General features: G+C 43.1%; 1 protein-coding gene and 1 pseudogene across 1 annotated transcript in view; both read right to left on the reverse strand.

The window, feature by feature from the left end:
- LOC124595126 (centrosomal protein of 162 kDa) overlaps positions 1-23,158 on the reverse strand; it is a 241,962-nt gene that overhangs the window by 43,922 nt on the left and 174,882 nt on the right. The window contains exons 7-10 of the mRNA XM_047133724.1: positions 15,110-15,253; positions 12,350-12,541; positions 4,810-5,064; positions 139-342 (exon numbers count right to left, since the gene is read on the reverse strand). Of these exons, the coding sequence (XP_046989680.1) occupies positions 139-342; positions 4,810-5,064; positions 12,350-12,541; positions 15,110-15,253 (795 nt within the window). The remainder of the gene's footprint in view (positions 1-138; positions 343-4,809; positions 5,065-12,349; positions 12,542-15,109; positions 15,254-23,158) is intronic.
- LOC124597189 lies at positions 2,453-2,569 on the reverse strand (annotated as a pseudogene).

The following is a 23,158-nucleotide window of genomic DNA, read 5'->3' on the forward strand; positions in this document are numbered from 1 at the left end:
GACTGCTGTAATTTAACAAACCTTGCCTCATCAGGGAGGCTATTTTTCACTTGAATGATATAGTGATATGAGAATCGTGCAGAGTAAGCCCAGTAGAAAAATCATTTTTCCATGAAAGGCAGTGGAAGTCAAGAGTACCTTCAGTTCCTGACGCTGCTTCTCGGCATCTGCTATTGCAGCTCTGTGCTGCTGCTCCCTCTCGTTAAGCTGTTGTTCAAGCTGCTGGAGCCTGTTTTCCAGGTGTTTAACGCGTGGCGAGAATTCTGGAGAACCTTTTGGCAGAATGCCTGCCTCCTGTGCTGCCACAGGGTTCCTTTTTAGGATATGCTCCAGCTCGTGCACCTGTAGAAAAAATGATGGCACCGACTTCATGAACCAAAGGGCACTGCCTGCAAAGTTGTTAATAGAGAACGACACATAAGATGGGCTCAGCGTTCAACAAAACACTTGCAAGAAACCGGCCTGTGAAACTGGGCATTCTACTACACGTGAGAAGCTAATGTTATTAATAGAAGTCAGTTCAAAACCAATCTCTAAATCACCGCAATGGCCTAAGGATAGGCAAGATAGCATACAAACGTTTTAATTAGTAACTAAACCAAAATTTTAGGATGTCAGGTCTGCCAATTACGCAAAACACCATTTTTTCTCAGTACCCAAACATGTTTCAGCACCACTGTGCTGCAAACATGTTTCAGTACCACTGTGCCATCATCAGTGGTTTCCATTTTATTTATTCTTTAACCTCACCATGATGTGCAGAATAAAAGGCCTAGCCACACAAAAACGTAATAAAAACGAATATAGGCGCAAAAACATCGTGACTTACCAAATTACATTCTATATGATAGGTTAACTCCCAGTAAAATTTTCTCATCAGCATCGTTTGGTTGCAGATGACAAGCTACCTGTAGTAAATAATACACAAGTGATCCGGAAAATTCATGCACACCAAGTGTAAAGGTATTAACAAAAAGAAATGAACAATTGTTTGAACTAAACATCAACATAATTTTGTAACCATTTAACAAAAATGTTCACATTACAGAATAAATAAAATGGAAACCCACTGATGATGGCATAGTGGTGCTGAAACATGTTTGGGTACTGAGAAAAAAACGGTGTTTCGCATAACTGGTGGACCTCACATCCTACAATTTTAACTGCAAACACAGTCAACACAAGGAGCTGCAAATCCAAATGATGAATAACTGAACCAAAATTATTGGTATTATAATCAACTATAAATGAAAAAAATTCAACTTAATTGTACATTTTATATTTTCCATCACATATTTACAGAAAATGTTTATATCATTACACATTACCAGTCACCAGCGGTCTTAAACAGAACTAGAAAAGAAATGAATATCATCTATTTTACTTTGTCAAGCCTACATCTACAACAGAACATAAAAAAGGAATAGAATTACATTTCATACGAATTAAAAGCAGTGTTGGTTAGTCACCAAGTAATCCTCTGCCAGAAAAGAATATCAACTGTGAAATTAAAAAAGTCAATCACTTTCTCCACAACAAAATGTCTTATTTCAACTTACAGGTGACAAGCAAAAACAGAAACACATGCTATGGGTACATAGGTCGAGTGTATCATTTCCTATCGGATTTTCTTCTCTTATGCTGGATGAAGGAGCCCTTCCATCAAAAGCTAAATTGTGTGTCACTTCTTGTTTTTCTTTGTGCTCGAGTTTGTTGGCAACTGGTAAGAAGGGTTTTTTCCAGTTTCAAATTCATGTTTGAAATTATCTTTTTTATTGTCTCACAATGTGTGTCCTCATCTGCTCCAAAATATGTTTGCTGTAACTCACATATTAAAACATGTCTCATTTGACTCCTCAAAGAGTAAATTAAGAATTTTGGGGATAAAAAGATCTTTCAGTTCACGCATCTTATTTTTATTGTTTTGAAGAAATACATCTGTCAACAGGATTTTCCAAAGGAGACAGAGACCTGCAAATAGGCACAATTGTGGTTATGCAATCAGTGATGTACTGCCTTCTCCATATGAACCAAAGTTTAATGGTTATGGAAAGTTTTTTTGAGGTGATGTACCTTCAATGACTTGTTTTAGTAGTTGACACTTTTAACCTAAACACCTATATAAATCTGACATGCCTGTTGATGGTTCCGAGACAATAGCGAAAATCTGTTTTCCATATAAATTGATAAAAAAGATCAATAACCTTATAAGAAGATTCTGAGGCAGTTTGTGTATCCTGTGAAGAGGAAAGGTGTATTCGTATAAAGCACTCAGTCCCATCGGGACCACCCGACCGCCGTTTCATCCTCAGTTGAGGATGCAGATAAGAGGGGCGTGTGGTCAGCACACCGCTCTCCTGGTCATTATGATGGCTTTCTATGACCGGAGCCGCTACTATTCGGTCGAGTAGCTCCTCAATTGGCATCACGAGGCTGAGTGCACCCCGAAAAATGGCAACAGCTCATGGCGGCTGGATGGTCACCCATCTGAGTGCCGGCCACGCCCGACAGCGCTTAACTTCGGTGATCTCATGGGAACCGGTGTATCCACTGCGGCAAGGCCGTTGCCTGTATTTGTATACCTGATAAAATATGTGCAGTACTCTACAGGATGGGAAAAAATTGTGTCACGATATTTTAACCCCGAATAGCTGATGCCAGTAGGAACCAAAATTATTAATGTTGTCTAGGTCGACAACACACCATTTTTAAATTATGGAAACTTGGCACTACGTGCTCCGATTGGCCGTGGGATTGCCCTGTTGCCGTTTGTTGGTTGACGGGCAGCACTATGGTTGTTGGCTCACACATACAAACATCCCTCCCCCCATCACTGCCCAGATGTGATACGCACACATGTCGAATAGGTCTTGCTGTTTGTCTCCACCTCACATCACAGGCATTCACATGTAAGCTTCACTTCAGAGCACACACACGTCGACCTGCGATTTAGGCATACAGTATGCATGGTGGCACAGTTTTCGTTTGAAGAACAAAGAGATATGGTTTTTGTTTGTGGACTAGCCGACAGTAATGCGCATGAAGCTCAACGGTTGTATGAGGAACGGTACCTAGCAAGATGCCATCCACACTCGCAAACATTTACAGCAATTCACCACCGACTTGGTGAAACAGGCTCATTAGAGGGATACAATGGTGATGCTGGAAGACCTCGAAAACTAAGGGATGCTGTATTTGAAGAGAATGTTTTCGAGCACTTTGAGGAAGCACCTACGACAAGTATTTGAGCAGTTGGACACAACAAGAGGGGCACTCATCGGTTAGTCTGGGAGGTTTTGAGGGATGACGGCCAGCATCCATTTTCTTTCCACCCTGTCCAAGACCTAAATCCTGTGGCAGACTATGAACACAGGCTAGGATTTTGCTGGTAGTTTCTGCTACATGTTGCACGAGATCCTGACTTCCCCGCCACTGTGTTGTTAACCAACGAGCGCACCTTCCATCGGGATGGCCTTTACAACACTAGAAACATTCATTACTGGGCAAGAGGAAATCTTCACGTTACGTACGTCCAGACACCAGGAACGATTTTTGCTCAACATTTGGGCAGGCATTGTGAGTGACCATCTGATTGGGCCAGTCTGTCTACCTCCTCGACTTACTGAGGCAAATTACCTTCACTTTTTGTAAGAAACTCTACCCGGCCTGCTGGAAGATGTTCCCCTGGACATGCGGCTACACACATGGTTGCCGCATGATAGGGCGTCCGCACATAACAGTCATGCTGGGTGCGGATATTTAAATGAACTCTTCGATGACCGGGTAATTGGCAGAGGTACTCGATGGACATGGCCCCTGCGATTACCAGACCTCACACCACCGGACTTTTTCCTGTGGGGATTCTCCAAGGTTCTAGTTCACCCAACCTGGACACGAACCAGCTAGAAACGAAGACGAATTAATGGAGTGCATTCAACATGCCGCCAATCACATCAGGGCAACGCCAGGAATCTTTGAAAGAGTTCGGCAAAACACCGTTTGACGTTACCAAGCTTGTGTCACGTCAGAGGGTCGGCAGTTTGAGCATCTGCTTTAAGTAAACTATGTCCTAGCTACAAAAAAGGCCCTTTTCAGGACCGACACAATTCGAAAAAGACTTTCTGTACATGAACTAACTGCTGTTGATGGGTTTGTTCCCGGTACGTCTTACCATGACCCTACAGTGGATGTGTCAGAACCCTGGTGGATTCGCCCCCATGCCCCCAGAGTGGAAGGCTGGCGCACTACCACCGAGCATGCGGTCCACCTTGGATACACTGCGATCTTTGGCACGCAAAGCAATCATGGTCATGTGCTGTCCAGAGCATCCGCCAACAGAGAAATCCCGTGGCCAATCGGAGTGCATGGCGCAAAGTTTCCATAGTTTAAAAATGGCGCATTATCAACCTACAGAACATAAGTAATTTTGGTTCCTACTGGCATCAGCTATCCAGGGTTAAAATTTTGAGACATAATTTTTCTCCACCCTGTATGAAAACTTGAATGTAATACAAACTTGAATGTAATACAAACTTGAATGTAATACAAACTTGAATGTAATACAAACTGTCCGAAGATACCATTTTTGAACCTTACAACCAATATTTGTTGAAAAATGTAAGTATTTTCCTTCCACTGGGAAGTACACTGACACAAAGCAAATAGCAGTTGTCTGTGAAATGGTGTGTGTGTGTGTGTGTGTGTGTGTGTGTGTGTGTGTGTGTGTGTGTTTCTTCAGCCAAGTAGAAGCAGCAACTGGAAGTACTGCATCAGTACAGCTAAACGCATTAGCAAAGCAGCTCAGCTCACCTGGCGTGTCATGTCCTGCAGCTGGGCTGCTTGGTTGCGGGAGTCCCTCTCGACGGCATTGGCACGTGCTCGCTCCTTGCTGAGGGCCTCGCTCAGCTCTCCCACACTCGCCTCCAGGGCATTTCTCTGCAGAGCCGCCTCCGTCCTCTCCCGCTCTGCGGCCGCCTGCACTTTCTTCGCCTCTTCCTGGGCCAGTGCCAGTTCTCGCCGTAAAGAACGTGACTCGCGTTCCAGCTCTTCTATACGAGATGAATCCTGTGTAAGAAATATCAGCGTTACATTATTATTATTATTGTTATTAGTTTACTGAGTCACACTGAATATAAATTTCAAAAGTCTCACAGTCTTTTTATATATAACTTATCGCACTTCTATCAGTAAAATAACAAATTAGCCCTTTATAAATCTATATGTAATAGACACGATCCCACTTTGATGCAGTAAAACTATGCTTTAGCTGTAATGATCTAAGCAATGAAACTTATTCATGATTTATTCAGATACATTTTGCCTTTCGTTCCACTTTTTGTCCTGCACTTATATCATTATTCCTGGACAGAACGTGTTATTTCTGTCCTCAGGAACAAGGCACTACCCATAATCCCTCAATGCTACATACTGTTTCTCTGGTAGTTTTACAGCTACACCATTACTCTGAAATTCACACTCAAGTGCCTAGAGGGTACATCAAACCACTTTTTCTCTACCATCCCACTCTAAAAAACAAACACTTATATCCTTCTGTGTGAGCTCTGATTTCTCTTATTTTATTATAATGGGCATTTCTGCCTATGCAGGTGGGCACCAACAAAATATTTTCGCATTCAGAGGGGAACGTTAGAGATTGAAACTTCGTGAAAAGATCTTGCCATGGTGAAAAACACCTTTGTTTTCATGACTGCTACCCCAATCTGCATATTATATCTGTGGCACTCTGTCCCCTGTTTCGCGAGAGTACAAAACAAGCTGCCCTTCTTTGGACTTTTTTGATATCCTCTGTCAATCCTATTTGATGCGCACCCCACTCTGCACAACAATACTCCAGAAGAGGGTGGAAAAGCATGGTGTAGGCAATCTCATTAGTAGACCTGTTGCATCATCTAAGTATTCTACTGAATCACAGTCTTTGGTTTGCCTTTCTCACAACATTATCTAAGTGACTGTTCCAATTTAAGTTGTTCATAATTTTATTTCCTAGGCATTTAGTTGAACTGACAGCCTTCAGATTTGTGTGATTTATCATGCAACTGAAAGTTAAGAGATTGATTTTACTACTCATGTGGGATAAACTCACATTTTTCATAATTTAGGGTCGGTTGCCACTTTTTGGCCCACATAGACTTCATGTCTAAAACATTTTTAAATTAGTTTTGATCATTTGATGACTTTGCTGGATAAATGGCAGCATCATCTGCAAACAATCTAAGACAGCTGCTCAGATTGCCTCCTAAATAATTTATACATATTAGAAACAGTACATGGCCTATAATACTTCCTTGGGGAGAGCCAGACATTACTATGTCGTTAATATAGATCAGGAACAATAGAGGGCCTATAACACTTCCTAATTTTTCCTGAGGGAATGCAGCTTTACTGTATGGTTAAAGGATGATGGCGTCCTCTTGGGTAAAATATTCCGGAGGTAAAATAGTCCCCCATTCGGATCTCCGGGCGGGGACTACTCAAGAGGACGTCGTTATCAGGAGAAAGAAAACTGGCATTCTACGGATCAGAGCGTGGAACGTCAGATCCCTTCATCGGGCAGGTAGGTTAGAAAATTTAAAAAGAGAAATGGATAGGTTGAAGTTAGATATAGTGGGAATTAGTGAAGTTCGGTGGCAGGAGAAACAAGACTTTTGGTCAGGCGAATACAGGGTTATAAATACGAAATCAAATAGGGGTAATGCTGGAGTAGGTTTAATAATGAATAAAAAAATACGAGTGCGGGTAAGCTACTACCAACAGCATAGTGAACGCATTATTGTGGCCATGATAGACACGAAGCCCATGCCTACTACAGCAGTACAAGTTTATATGCCAACTAGCTCTGCAGATGAAGAAGAAATTGATGAAATGTATGATGAGATAAAAGAAATTATTCAGGTAGTGAAGGGAGACGAAAATTTAATAGTCATGGGTGACTGGAATTCGAGAGTAGGAAAAGGGAGAGAAGGAAACGTAGTGGGTGAATATGGATTGGGGGAGAGAAATGAAAGAGGAAGCTGTCTGGTGGAATTTTGCACAGAGCATAACTTAATCATAGCTAACACTTGGTTCAAGAATAATAAAAGAAGGTTGTATACATGGAAGAATCCTGGAGACACTAGAAGGTATCAGATAGATTATATAATGGCAAGACAGAGATTTAGGAACCAGGTTTTTAATTGTAAGACATTTCCAGGGGCAGATGTGGACTCTGACCACAATCTATTGGTTATGAACTGTAGATTAAAGCTGAAGAAACTGCAAAAAGGTGGGAATTTAAGGAGATGGGACCTGGATAAACTGACTAAACCAGAGGCTGTACAGAGTTTCAGGGAGAGCATAAGGGAACAATTCACAGGAATGGGGGAAAGAAATACAGTAGAAGAAGAATGGGTAGCTCTGTGGGATGAAGTAGTGAAGGCAGCAGAGGATCAAGTAGGTAAAAAGATGAAGGCTAGTAGAAATCCTTGGGTAACAGAAGAAATATTGAATTTAATTGATGAAAGGAGGAAATATAAAAACGCAGTAAATGAAGCAGGCAAAAGGGAATACAAACGTCTCAAAAATGAGATCGACAGGAAGTGCAAAATGGCTAAGCAGGGATGGCTAGAGGACAAATGTAAGGATGTAGAGGCTTATCTCACTAGGGGTAAGATAGATACTGCCTACAGGAAAATTAAAGAGACCTTTGGAGAAAAGAGAGCCACTTGTATGAATATCAAGAGCTCAGATGGAAACCCAGTTCTAAGCAAAGAAGGGAAAGCAGAAAGGTGGAAGGAGTATATAGAGGGTCTATACAAGGGCGATGTACTTGAGGACAATATTATGGAAATGGAAGAGGATGTAGATGAAGATGAAATGGGAGATATGATACTGCGTGAAGAGTTTGACAGAGCACTGAAAGCCCTGAGTCAAAACAAGGCCCCGGGAGTAGACAACATTCCATTAGAACTACTGACGGCCTTGGAAGAGCCAGTTCTGACAAAACTCTACCATCTGGCGAGCAAGATGTACGAGACAGGCGAAATACCCTCAGACTTCAAGAAGAATATAATAATTCCAATCCCAAAGAAAGCAGGTGTTGACAGATGTGAAAATTACCGAACTATCAGTTTAATAAGTCATGGCTGCAAAATACTAATGCGAATTCTTTACAGACAAATGGAAAAACTAGTAGAAGCCGACCTTGGGGAAGATCAGTTTGGATTCCGTAGAAATATTGGAACATGTGAGGCAATACTGACCCTACGGATTATCTTAGAAGCTAGATTAAGGAAAGGCAAACCTACGTTTCTAGCATTTGTAGACTTAGAGAAAGCTTTTGACAATGTTGACTGGAATACTCTCTTTCCAATTTTGAAGGTGGCAGGGGTAAAATATAGGGAGCGAAAGGCTATTTACAATTTGTATAGAAACCAAATGGCAGTTATAAGAGTTGAGGGGCATGAAAGGGAAGCAGTGGTTGGGAAGGGAGTGAGACAGGGTTGTAGCCTCTCCCCGATGTTATTCAATCTGTATATTGAGCATGCAGTGAAGGAAACAAAATAAAAGTTCAGAGCAGGTATTAAAATCCATGGAGAAGAAATAAAAACTTTGAGTTTCGTCAATGACACTGTAATTCTGTCAGAGACAGCAAAGGACTTGGAAGAGCAGTTGAACGGAATGGACAGTGTCTTGGAAGGAGGGTATAAGATGAAAATCAACAAAAGCAAAACGAGGATAATGTAATGTAGTCGAATTAAGTCGGATTATGTTGAGGGTATTAGATTAGGAAATGAGACACTTAAAGTAGTAAAGGAGTTTTGCTATTTGGGGAGCAAAATAACTGATGATGGTCGAAGTAGAGGGGATATAAAATGTAGACTGGCAATGGGAAGGAAAGTGTTTCTGAAGAAGAGAAATTTGTTAACATCGAGTATAGATTTAAGCGTCAGGAAGTCGTTTCTGAAAGTATTTGTATGGAGTGTAGCCCTGTATGGAAGTGAAACATGGACGATAAATAGTTTAGATAAGAAGAGAATAGAAGCTTTCGAAATGTGGTGCTACAGAAGAATGTTGAAGATTAGATGGGTAGATCACATAACTAACAAGGAGGTGTTGAATAGAATTGGGGAGAAGAGAAGTTTGTGGCACAACTTGACTAGAAGAAGGGATCGGTTGGTAGAACATGTTCTGAGGCATCAAGGGATCACCAATTTAGTATTGGAGGGCAGCGTGGAGGGTAAAAATTGTAGAGGGAGACCAAGAGATGAATACACCAAGCAGATTCAGAAGGATGTAGGCTGCAGTAGGTACTGGGAGATGAAGAAGCTTGCACAGGATAGAGTAGCATGGAGAGGTGCATCAAACCAGTCTCAGGACTGAAGACAACAACAACAACATCTAAGTTCAAATATAAAAATTTCATTGAGACAGAAAAGTTTCTGACCACAAATCACAGTATGTATTTACAAAGAATCGCTCTTACAAAACTCTGCTTGCTCTTCTCACACAGTATCTTGTGAACTACATATGAAGGGCAACAGGCAGATTCCTTATTCCTAGGTTTCCAGAAAGCATGTTACCCAGTGCCCAACTGCAGACCGCTAACGGTCTGAGTATATAGTTTAGGTTTCCAGATACATGAGTGGTTCGAAGAATTCTGAAGTAACAGAACCCACTACGTTGTCCTGGAAGGCGAGTGTTCATCACAGGCAGAGATATCATCAGGGGTGCCCAGGAAAGTGTGACAGGACTGCTCATGTTCTGTTTATACATAAATGATCAAATGGATAAAGTGAGCAACAATCTGGAACTTTTTGTTAATGAGCTTCAGTGTATGAGGAAGTGTAGTGGTCATCGTGTGACTTTAGGATGACTTAGATAAAATTTCTATCTTATGTGATGAATGGTTGCTTACTCTATAAGTAGAAAAATATAAGTTACTGCAGATGACCGGCACAAACAATTCTGAAAAAGGTTATCTACAATGTATAAGAAATCAGATGGCAGTTACAAGAGTCAAAGAGCATGAAAACAAAGCAGTGATTGAGACTGGAGTGAGACAGGGTTGTAGTGTGCCCCAATATGCAGGGTGTAAATAAAGTCCGGTAACACTTTCAGTTTTTTATTGCACAAGAACCAAACATTGTACAGATATCATACATATGTCATTTTGAAGAGAGGCCTGTGTAGAATCGAACTGGTATCCCGTCAGGTCCAGGTCCAGTGGACTTTCCTCTGTTGAGTGATTCCAGTTGCTTTTCTATTCCTTGGACACTTATCTCGATGTCAGCCATTCTTTCGTTTGTGCGAGGATTTAGAGAAGGAACTGCAGTGCGGTCTTCCTCTGTGAAACAGCTTTGGAAAAAGGTGTTTAGTATTTCAGCTTTACGCGTGTCATTCTCTGTTTCAATGCCATCATCATCCCGGAGTGTCTGGATATGCTGTTTCGAGCCACTTACTGATTTAACGAAAGACCAGACCTTCCTAGGATTTTCTGTCAAGTCGGTACATAGAATTTTACTTTCGAATTCACTGAAAGCTTCACGCATACAGTGTAGTTTGGTAATTTGCCGATAGTCGGCGCTAGTCACAAACATGGCGAGTTCACGTGTGGAGCGAGCTTTCTGTGTGTTGGGAGTTCGATAAAAACAAGTATACTACAGCTGCTCAACGGGTGTTTAGAACCAAGTATGGTAAGAAGCCACCAACAAGGAAGGCCATTTACCACTGGCACAACAAATTGGTTACGGCGGGTTGCTTGTGCCCAGCAAAGAGAAGTGAATGTGGAGCATGTACGAGAGCCATTCATAAGGAGTCTAAAGAAATCGGTGCATTGTGCATCCCATGAACTTGAAATGGCTCCAATGACAGTGTGGAAAGTCCTGCGGCAGAAGTTGTCTTTGAAACAATTCAAACTGGAGCTAGTGCACAAGCTCAATGACGACGGCAAAGACAAGCGTTTTTAGTTTTGTTCGCAGTTGCAACAATTGAATGAGGATGGGGATGGCATTGGTGATCGCTTAATTTTTAGTGACGAAACCACTTTTCACACTAATGGGAAAGTGAACAAGCATAATTGTCAAATCTGGGGTACAAAGCATCCACATGAATGCATTGAATTTGAGCGCAATTCCCCAAAGGTAAATGTTTTTGCGCCTTGTCACGTTGAAAACTGTACGGGCCATTCTTCTTTGCCGAGAGCACAGTCACTAGACATTCCTACTTGGACACGTTGCAGCAATGGCTGATGACTCAAATGCAATTGGACTCTCAGTTCATCTTTCAGCAGGATGGGGCTCCACCCCATTTTGATCACGAAGTTTGTGAGTACGTGACCACGGAGCTGCTGCATCGATGGATCGGCCGTGCTACACCACAGAGCATCCCTTTTACAATTTCTGAAGGGGATGTAATTCAACTGACTCAGGGCGGTCTTCATCTTGATGCAATGGCTTAACGTATAAACTGGGGCTCGACAACTTCACCGCCTAGAACTTCAGAGCTCACAAACACAAGACAAAACACCACCTCAGGAAACGCTCTCAGCAGAAACATTGAGCCCATATGCCACACTGTTGGCAATTAACAGGCTGCAGTTGCTGGACCTAGATCACTAATGACAGCCTACACACTGTGTTTTTGTGTTTTACTTTGTAAATAGCTGTTGTTCTGCCACCATTTGAATGAATAAATAAATGAACAAACTGGTCACTACTTACCTTCAGGAGGGTAAGTGCTAATAGACATGTGAAAATAAAAACGATGAGGTTATCCTGACTTTCACAATAGTCAGTAGTTCCCTTGGGGAGGAGAGAGGGATAGTGTGGTGAAGCTCAAAAAGAAAAAGCAGGCCACTCATACCTGTCTCACATTTATTAGTTTTCTCAATAGAATTTTCCTTTGATAAAAATCCATAAACTGTGATCCATCCAACGCCTCCCTCTCCCTCTCCCTCAAAAGTGCTGACAGATCCCATCAAGTAGGTATATTTTTAGAAAGAATTTCTGTGTCTTTCCCCCTAGTCTAAGGTAATTCGAAAATTTCATAAGCTTGGAAATCTTTCATCCTATCTCTGCCTTTTGAGCTGAAGTCTACTTTTATACTGGCAGGTACATTTTTCATTTAGTTTTATGTGGTCGACTGTATGACATGACAGTAAACATTGCTGCCCTATACAGCTACTGATGATGAGCAACAGAAAAACCCTTTGCCTACCTGATGTGCCGAGGCAGCACCACCTCACCTATTTATCACAGAGAAAAACGGTAGCTAGTACATGATTCAAACGATACACTTTATTTCACTATCAGCAGTTTTCTACAAAACTGTGGATGCAGCTTGGCAATCGCACCTGTGCATTTTGCCTGACAGTCCTGGTGGCAGTGGTGGGGGACTTGGGGGACCGCAGTGGCTTGCCACCAGCAGCAGCTCCGCCTCCCGTGCCGTAGGTTGCGCGTCGCCGCTGCCTCTCCAATTCAGACTTTGTCTCGGCCAGTGATGCCCTGAGGTCACGCACTGTGCCCTCTAGGTCCCTCTTCCCCGCCTGTGCCATCCAGAACAAAAATTGGTGATTATACTGATTCAACTTAATGACAAAATAAAAAAACCCTAGTAACTTGAAACTTCCTGGCCAATTAAAACTGTGTACTGGACCTTTGCCTTTTGTGGGCAAGTGTTCTACTGGCCGAGCTACCAAAGCACGACTCGTGACCTACTTTACTGGAGGAAGTAAAACAGTCAGGGCATTTTGCAAGTCGTGCCTGGGTAGCTCAGCCACCAGAGGCCTTGCTCACAAGAGGCAAAGGTCCCAAGTTCAAGTCTTGGTCCGGTACACAGTTTTAATCTGTCAGGAAGTTTCATATCAGTGCACACACTGCTGCAGAGTGAAAATGTCATTCTTTTATACCATGTCAGTAACAAATACTGTTACTCTGGGCTTACAACCTGTGTTTTATATTTGAGTACATTCAACAGAAAATGTCCCAAAAAATTAAGTGCAAATTAATGTAATGACATATTACTCGACACAGCAAATTGTAAACCCAGTCACAGAGGGAACTATTTTGGTCCAATCACTATGAACAGCTATGTTCCAGTTCAAATTACTGTGCACTGTTATCTCTCAGTGCAAGTGCAGACCACTGAAAATGACTTCATGGGCAACCACAATGGCTTGTTATCAATGTTTTTAAACTTGTAGCAGTGAGGAGGAGAAAGGTGTGACAGTGCTGGCAGAAGAGGTGATGGGATGCAGAAGTAAAATGTTAAAGTTGAGTAAGTTGGTGATGTACAAATTACAAAAGTAGGGATATGGTGCTTGGTGCTATGAGTGAAATTCATAATAGTTGTCTCAGAGGAGGAGGAGGAGGAGGAGAAAAGTAAATATAATATATATACCACTAACAATGGTTAAATGTGTCACTATGTAGCAATTTCTGCAGTATTATGAGCACTACAGAGATATACAAACTTTGCAAGAAGCACAAGCTTTTGTCACATCAGAACTGGATTTCAGAGAAGGTGAGGGAACTCTGAGAAAAAGGCTCTGTCTGAGATTTGCTTTTAAAAGGTACCGGACAAAATTAGTCATCCTGTCCGAATCAAATGACTCAGTTAAAAAAAAAGGCACACTAAATTAGTTAAAGAAGTACCAGAATTAAAGCAACTAGTGGTTTATTCAGATGAAACGTTAGTTCACACACATTACACTGCAAATAAATGCTGTCATAATGATAGTGTGTGAGGAATATCACCACACAAAAGCCACAATCAATGTTTGTTGATGTACGCATTGCACTGGAACATAGCTGTGTAGTGTGTGACATTGTATCATTTGTAAGAACACTGCGATGTAGTCTGTTACTATTATGCCTTCCCTCTCTGCTTCTTGGGGATAAACACGACAGGGCTATCAGACTAGTCACCTCTTCATTTTGCTTCACCAAGTAATACACAACTTACACTAGTTTTCTAGTTTTATTATCATATGTGAAATGTGAGAATAAAATGATCACTAGTTCATGAACAGCAAATGTTAATTTGATGTAAATTAAATAAAGGTTTTACTAAAGTATGTAACGTATCTTACAGAGAAAAATCTGAAACATGTTGTCACAATTAGCATGCAATTATAAATCATCTGTGTGTGTGTGTGTGGGGGGGGGGGGGGGGGGAGGCACACTCTTGTGAAGCTTCTAATATATTGTTTCTGAGTAGCTGTCTAGAATATGTTACTTTGATGGGAATACTTTTGGTTAAGAAGTGGCAGCTGATACAAATAACTGCAAACGAAACATGCCACATCATTGCCTTTTGAATTGACCAATTTCTCTGTCTAGCAAATGAAACAAAACATAGAAGGAAATGGGCCTACTCATCTACAGGAGACATAGCTGCACATTCGGACATCATTTCTTTCTCATCATGCCTTGATCTAGAGTTCTCGTGATAACACAGTCTACTAAATCCCTGATAGACTTGTTTCATGTAACTCTCTTACCTCTTCCATTTGACAAAGAAACTTCTGGAACTGTGAATCTGTGTTTATCCACTTTTATTCATTGATGTGTATGCCTATGCCTATGTCCCCCCCCCCCCCCCCCCCCCCCCTCTCCCTCAAACTCCTTCCCGCTCCTCTCATAGCGATTTACTTGCTTTTCTGGATTAGAAAATTAGCCTATAACATGCAAAATAATATGATTACAATCAGTTTAAACTTGATTATCACATGTGACCAAAAAACAGTCACTTTATATCTGTCACAACAAGTAAGAAATAGATGACCGCAAATTCTAAAAGAGCTGGAATGTCAGTGAGGAAGGTAGGACAGTAGTCTTGCAGGAGTGAATGGTTGTAGAGGTGTGGTTGTATTAGAAGTAGCAGTTATCATGTTGGTGTAATGACGAATTCTACAGTTATGTATACTATTTTGCACTTCTCTATAGTGAGATTGTCAGACCAACATTACCCAAAGTAACGTACCTTGAACTTTCGTTACTTATCTCAGATTTTTCCCTTACTTTGAGTACCATCAACACAGAAAATATAAGTGAGGACAGGTTGAAAAACAAGAAGAATATGACTTCTACAGTCTCTGTGAGATGTTTCTTACCCTCAATGCATCCATTTGCACTCTTGCAGCAATAGCAGCTTCTCGAGCCTCGCGCAGCTCATCTTCGAGCTTTCGTCTTTCCACATCACCTGTTGCTGGACCCTTACTTGCCGCTGAACCTGCCTCTTTTGTCTTTGACTTCTCCTGGAATACAATTGGAATTATCAGTTTTATACCAATTGTGTGTGTGTGTGTGTGTGTGTGTGTGTGTGTGTGTGTGTGTGTGTGTGTCAGGGATGTACTTGTTGGTTGACAACATGGGTTCTCTCTAAGTACCGGGTGATCAAAAAGTCAGTATAAATTTGAAAACTGAATAAATCACGGAATAATGTAGATAGAGAGGTACAAATTGACACACATGCTTGGAGTGACATGGGGTTTTATTAGAACCAAAAAAATACAAAATTTCAAAAAATGTCCGACAGATGGCGCTTCATCTGATCAGAATAGCAATAATTAGCATTACAAAGTAAGACAAAGCAAAGATGATGTTTCCAGTTTGGAAGGTAGGGGACGAGGTACTGGCAGAAGTAAAGCTGTGAGGACGGGGCGTGAGTCGTGCTTGGGTAGCTCAGTTGGTAGAGCACTTGCCCGCGAAAGGCAAAGGTCCCGAGTTCGACTCTTGGTCTGGCACACAGTTTTAATCTACCAGGAAGTTTCATATCGGTGCATACTCCGCTGCAGAGTGAAAATTTCATTCAATGAACAGATGTTTAATTATGCTGGCTGCCAGGGTCTGAAGTGTTCCTTGGCCCATAAATAGATTGCCGTATGAAAGTGGAAATAACAGAAGTCTTTTTTTCCTATTTGGAGCCAATGGCACAGTTCACAAACACCATAGTGGATCATTGGTGACGGCCTCACTCACCACTGTTATTACATTAATAGTGGCAACTATTTATTTACACTTACACAAAATAAACTTGTTTCAAAGTTTTACTGATGTCACCTGCATTGTGAACAACCTATTGCCAGTTGTGTGGATGTTGTTGGGTACCGCTAATAATGTCAGCTGTGTCGATACTTAAAAGTGGAGCAGTCTATTGCCCAGCAAATATCTGCAACAGTTCTATAGCGAATGGCATGATGTGTTTCCTACACATTAGAAATCAAGTTGAAGCCACAATGGCTTAAGTCTGGGGAGTACAGCACTTCGCAGCCCTGTCGATCAAACAAACCTGTCACATCTCACTCCATATGCATCTGAGCACTGTCCTGAAAAATGATGTGCAGGTGCTGCAGGAATTGTCATCACCACTTTCTCTAAGCTGTTCATTTTTGAACCCCTGTGTCCAGCTTAAAGAAAGAAGAGGCAACACTTCCTGCATGTCCCCGCCCATCATTTTGCAGGACAAAGCTCAGGCGCATATGCAATAAGTTGTTACAGTTTGTTTGATCATCGGGGCTATGGAGTGCTGTTCTCACCAGACTTGAGTCATTGTCGATTCAACTTGATTCCTAATAGGCAGGACCACTTCACTTCATGGCATTCGCTTCAGTGTTACAGTGATTCGTTGAACAATACACAGCCTCACACGCACTATCAACACAATTGGTGCAGCAAAGGGTATCCTACGATTTCCACATCTCTGACAATAAGTTATAGACAATGCTGGTGACTACTCTGAAGGATAGCATAACTTTGAAACATATCTCTATTTTGTACAAGTTGTAAGTAAATAGTTGCCACTATCAAAGTTCCAACCCTTGTATTTTATAATATGACAAAAATTACACCATGGAACACAATGCAGCCCATTGAAGCTAATGCAATTACTACTACATCTAGTGTTTCCACTACCTAACACTGGCTGCATCCAGAAGAAAGTGAGCACTGAAAATGTGACCCAAACTACTTCAGAGAACTGGCACTTAGTAGCCTGAATATATGGAACGAAGGTAATTTTTTATAGAACAATATCATCTGAAGCTGCATAACATGAGCGTTAGTCATAAAAGTTGTAATCATCAGCTCTAAAGATAAAGTTATGTAACTAGGTTTTCGCTTGTTTGGAGTTACACACCAGAATACCCACACCACATTACAGTAACACAGCACTATGGAGTGCCAAAGCATAATTGCACAGCCAACTAATAAAGTGTAGTAGAGTGCGATAATTCATTTTCTGCATCTGAAGGGGAATAATGCAGAAACAATCTATGATGAGTAGGTAAAGCAGCACAGAGACGTGCACCATCAAACGACACAGTAGTTATGTAACACGACAGTGTCCGTTGTGGTCAAACAAGTGTGAATGACGAAACACGAAGTGGAAGATCATATCTCTGTGAAGAATAGGGAATGACATGGGAAGCTGAGACCCTGATCCTCGAAGAATGGTGTTAACACAATCAAAAAGTGGAAATTGGTAAGGGTAATTTTGAATATGACAAAAGGTTGTTGCCTCCTACGTACTACAATGCTACCCTCATTCAAAAAAGTCCACTAAACTGTTGTAGCAGCGGAAATGTTACATCTCTGTTAGGTGAATTCAGATGACTTCTTTGGTCACCAAATCACCATTGGTGAGTGCTGGGTTTATCACTATGATTACAAGAGAAAGGAGTAAAACAAGCAGCGGAAAAAGGTAGATCAACCACTGCAGAAAAAGGTGAAAACCAATGAAATATTAAGTGTAAAGTGGTGACAACAACTCGGTTGAATATCTGGAAGTATGTGTAGCATTAACATGGCATAAAACGGATGACATGTATGTGCTTTTATCCATCAAAAATAAAGAGAGAGCATGCTCAGTCACTAACATATCTACATCAATACTCCGCAAACCACCTGATGGTGTGTGGCAGAGGGTACTTTTGGTATGACTAACTGATGCCCCCTTCCCTGTTCCACTCATGAAGGTGTGCGAGAAGACTGACTGTCGGTAAGCCTTTGCATTAATTTCTCAGATTTTCTTGTCATGGTCATTTTGTGAGATGAATGTAGGAGGAAGTAATATGCTCCCAACTCTTCGGACATGCACTCCCAGGATTTCAGAAGTAAACCTTTCTATGATGCGCAATGCCTCTCTTTTAGTGTCTGCCAATGGAGTTTGTTGAGCATCTCTGCAGTGCTCTCGCACTGACTAAATGATCCCATGATGAAACACGACACTTTTCACTGGATCCTGTCCCCCTTCTGTTGTTTTTTCTTGGTAAGGGCCCAAGACTGTTGAACAATACTCAATAATTGCACAAGGAAGTGTTTTGTATGTCACCCCTTTTGTGAATATATTACATTTCCTCAAGATTCTTCCTAAGAATCTCAGTAGGTCATTCACTTTTCCTGCAATTTGTTTTATGTGGTCATTCACTTTACGATGCTCTGGATGGTTACTCCTATGAATTTTGGAGTATTTACATGTTCCATTAGGTTGGTTGGTTTAAAAGAGAAGAAGGGGACCAAACTGCAAGGTCATCGGTCCCTTGTTCCCAGTAGAACAATTACCCAAGGGAAAGAAGAAAACAAAGAAGACATACAGCACAATAACAGGAGAAAGGAAGAACCAGAAGAGTGACAGAAGGACAACGAACACTACAATGGACAAAACAGGACAAAAAAACTACAGAGAGACACAAGAAACAGGGAGAAGAGACTAAAAACAAGAAAGCAGATTACCATGGCTGGCTGACCATGAGAATAAAAAAGGAGAAGCCAGCCACTCTGCAACACATTAAAACCTATACCCTAAAAGCCCTAGGTTCGAGGACACAGAGAGAGAAGGGACATGAGCTAAAACTTAGATCAAATGATAAAACCCACCCTCACAAAGAAAACATAAGACTAAAGCTGCTGTTGAGGCATTGTCACTCAACACCAAAGGTAGTGTGCTGGGAAAGTTAAAAGTCCACCGCAGAGTGGCTAAAAGTGGGCAGTACAGCAAGAGGTGGACGACTGTCATTTGGGAGCCACAGAGACACTGAGGCAGATCCTTGCAACGGAGGAGGTAACCATGTATGGCCAATGCGAAGCCGACAAAGGACAACTGATTCCCTGCGAGAAGCCCCCAGGGAAGACTTCTGCACATTCGTAGTCTCCTTAATGACATGCAATTTGATGCGCATACTGTTATGCCACTCTGTCTCCCAAAGCCGAAAAACCTTGTGGTGTAAGACAGAATGCAGGTCAGTTTCAGAGATGTCCAACTCCAGCAGTGGTTTCTGCATAGCCTGTTTGGCCAGCCTGTCAGTAAGTTCGTTGCCTGGGGTTCCAATGTGTCCTGGGGTCCACACAAACACCACTGAACGACTGGACAATTCCAGCACAGAGATGGACTTCTGGATGTTCGCTTCCAAAGAATGGCGAGGGTAGCACTGGTCAATAGCTTGTACGCTGCTCAGGGAGTCAGAACAGAGAAGAAATGACTCACCAGAACAGGAACGGATGTACTGAAGTGCACGAAATATGGCCACAAGCTCTGCAGTGAATACACTGCAGCCAGCAGGCAAGGAATGCTATTCAACATGGCCTCTGTGGACAGAGGGGAAGCGAACATTACCATCAGCCATTGAGCCATCAGTGTAAACAACTTCAGAACCCCGGAACACATCAAGAATCGAGAGGAAGTGACACCAGTGAGCGGCAGGGTTAACAGAGTCCTTAGACCCATGCAAAAGGTCCAGATGAAGCTTCGGCCAAGGTGTACACCATGGAGGTGTACGTGAATGGACCTCAAATAGAGGTGGTAAAGGGGAGGTACTTGGAGAGAATCGTGAGCCCTGACCTGGGCTGCCGATGCGGGAGATGAACTGCCGTGGGTGCTAAAAGGAGACGGTAATTCGGATGCTCAGGAGAACTACGAACGTGTGTAACATAACTGGCGAGAAGTTATGCACACCTAACCTTCAATGGAGGGACTCCAGCCTCCACAAGGACCCTGGTCACCAGACTTGTTCTAAAAGCTCCCGCCGCTAGGCGAACGCCACAGTGGGGCACTGGATCAAGTAAACGCAATGCCGAGGGTGCCGCCAAACCGTAAACCAGTCTTCCACAGTCAAGGCGGGATTGAACAAGGACTCTGTAGAGCTGCAGCAGCCTAGAGCGATCTGCACCCCAGTTGGTGTGGGTCAGGCAGCGGAGAGCATTGAGGTGCTGCCAGCACTCCCACTTAAGCTGGCAAAGGTGAGGTAGCCAAGTTAATCGGGCATTGAAAACCAGTCCTAACAATTGATATGTCTCCATTACAGTGAGTGGATCGTCATTAAGATAAAGTTCAGGGTCCGGATGAACGTTACGATGCCAACAGAAATACAGAGGTCTGCAGAATGCCATTCTTCCGAATATGAGGGGGGGGGGGGGGGACTATGGGAGGCACCAACATGGACATGGAAAGTATGGAGCGACAGGAAGTTTTCGATAAAAATCAGGAGCAGGCCCCCGAGACCCCACTCATACAATGTGGCAAGGATATGATGTAGCCAGGTAGTGTTGTATGCTTTACGTAAGTCAAAAAAGACAGCAACCAGGTGTTGGCATCTGGAAAAGGCTGTTTGGATGGCAGACTCAAGGGATACATTCAGTGGTAGAGTGACTCTGGCGGAAGCCACCATGACATGGAGCCAGTAGGCCACGTGACTCCAGGACAAAACCCAACCACTGACACAACCTACGTTCCAGCAGCTTACAGAGAATGTTGGTGAGGCTGATGGAGTCGGTAGCTATCCACATCAAGTGGATTTTTAGCGGGTTTCAGCACCAGAATGATGGTGCTCTCCTGCCATTGCGATGGAAACATGCCATCGCACCAGAGTTGGTTGAAGATGACAAGGAGATATCACCTGTAGTCAGGCGAGAGATGTTTGATCATCTGATTGTAGATCCGATCCGGCACAGGAGCTGTGTTGGAGCAATGTGCAAAGGCGCTGAAGAGCCCCTCCCACTCTTTAAATGGGCGTTATAGGGTTCACTGTGGTGTGTAGTGAACGAGAGGACTTTCCTTTTCATCCGCTGTTTGAGGGTGCGAAAGGCTTGGGGGGGGGGGGGGGGGGTAGTTCTCTGATGGAGAGGCTCGAGCATAGTGCTCAGCAAAGTGCTTGGCAATCATGTTTGCATCAACCCAGGGACGCCTGTTGGGGTCTGGTACCCAAAAAGACATCTGATCTTCGTCCAGACTTGGGAAGGTGATGTATGGCACCCAATGGTCGAGATGTACCTCTCCCGACACTCCTGTTTCCATCGTTTTATAAACAGGCAAACGCGGGCACAGAGCCGCTTAAAGGCTGTTAGGTGCTCTAAAGAAGGGTGCCGCTTATATCGCTGTAGAGCTCGCCAAAGCTATTTAATTACCTTCGACTTTCGGCGACCACCAAGGGACTGTCTTTCACTGGGGGCACCCTAGAGGACGAGCGATCGCGCTTTCCGCTGCAGAAATTATCATTGTAGTAACCTGCTCAATGACACCATATGGGGGAGATTCAACAGTGAAAGCAGAGGTGAAGGCTACCCAGTCTGCCTTGTTTAAAGCCCATGGGCATGACGCCAGGGGAGTGACAGGAAGACAGGGAAGTTGTCACTACCACACAGGTCGTCATGTGCTCTCCAGTGGATAGATGGGAGTAGTTCCGGGCTGCAAATTGACAAATCAATGGCCGAGTAACTACTGTGAGCTACACTGAAATGTGTGGCAGCCCCAGTATTTGAAAGGCAGAGGTCGAGTTGGAACAATAAATTTTCAACATCTCTGCCATGGCCGGTAAGCATGGTGCTACCCGACAAGGGGTGATGGGCGTTAAAATCTCCCAAAAGTAGGAAAGGTCTAGGGAATTGATCAATCAGTGCAGCCAACAGGTTCAGGGGTACCGCACCATCTGGAGTGGGATATACATTGTGGGCAGTTATTACCTGCATCGTCCATATCCTGACAGCCACTGCTTCAAGAGGAGTTTGAAGAGGCACAGGTTCACTACATAACGAGTTTGGGACATAAACGCAAACTCCACCTGACGCACTGTTACACTACTGGCCATTAAAATTGCTACACCACGAAGAAATGCAGATGATAAACGAGTATTCATTGGACAAATATATTATTCTAGAACTGACATGTGATTACATTTTCAGGCAATTTGGGTGCATACATCCTGAGAAATCAGTACTCAGAACAACCACCACTGGCCATAATAACGGCCTTGATATACCTGCGCGTTGAGTCAAACAGAGCTTGGATGGCGTGTAAGGTACAGCTGCCCATGCAGCTTCAACATGATACCACAGTTCATCAAGAGTAGTGACTGCCGTATTGTGACGAGCCAGTTGCTCGGCCACCACTGACCAGACGTTTTCAATTGGTGAGAGATCTGGAGAATGTGCTGGCTAGGGCAGCAGTCAAACATTTTCTGTATCCAGAAAGGCCCGTACAGGACCTGCAACATGCGGTCGTGCATTATCCGGCTGAAATGTAAGGTTTCGCAGGGATCGAATGAAGGGTAGAGCCACGGGTCGTAACACATCTGAAATATAACGTCCACTGTTCAAAGTGCCGTCAATGCGAACAAGAGGTGACCGAGACCCCCATGGCACCCCATACCATCGCGCCGGGTGGTATGCCAGTATGACAATGACGAATACACGCTTCGAATGTGCGTTCACCGCGAAGTCGCCAAATACGGATGCGACCATCATGATGCTGTCACAGAACCTGGATCCATCCGAAAAAAAAATAAATGACGTTTTGCCATTCGTGCACCCAGGTTCGTCGTTGAGTACACCATCGCAGGCGCTCCTGTCTGTGATGCAGTGTCAAGGGTAACTGCAGCCATGGTCTACGAGCTGATAGTCCATCTTGCTGCAAACATTGTCGAACTGTTCGTGCAGATGGTTGTTGTCTTGCAAACATCCCATCTGTTGACTCAGGGATTGAGACGTGGCTGCACGATTCGTTACAGCCAAGTGGATAAGATGCCTGTCATCTCGACTGATAGTGATACGAGGCTGTTGGGATCCAGCAGGGCGTTCCGTATTACCCTCCGGAACCCACTGATTCAATATTCTGCTAACAGTCATTGGATCTTGACCAACGCGAGCAGCAATGTCGCTATACGATAAACCGT

This window comes from Schistocerca americana, chromosome 2 (genome assembly GCF_021461395.2).
Source record: "Schistocerca americana isolate TAMUIC-IGC-003095 chromosome 2, iqSchAmer2.1, whole genome shotgun sequence".
Classification (NCBI taxonomy): Eukaryota; Metazoa; Arthropoda; class Insecta; order Orthoptera; family Acrididae; genus Schistocerca; species Schistocerca americana.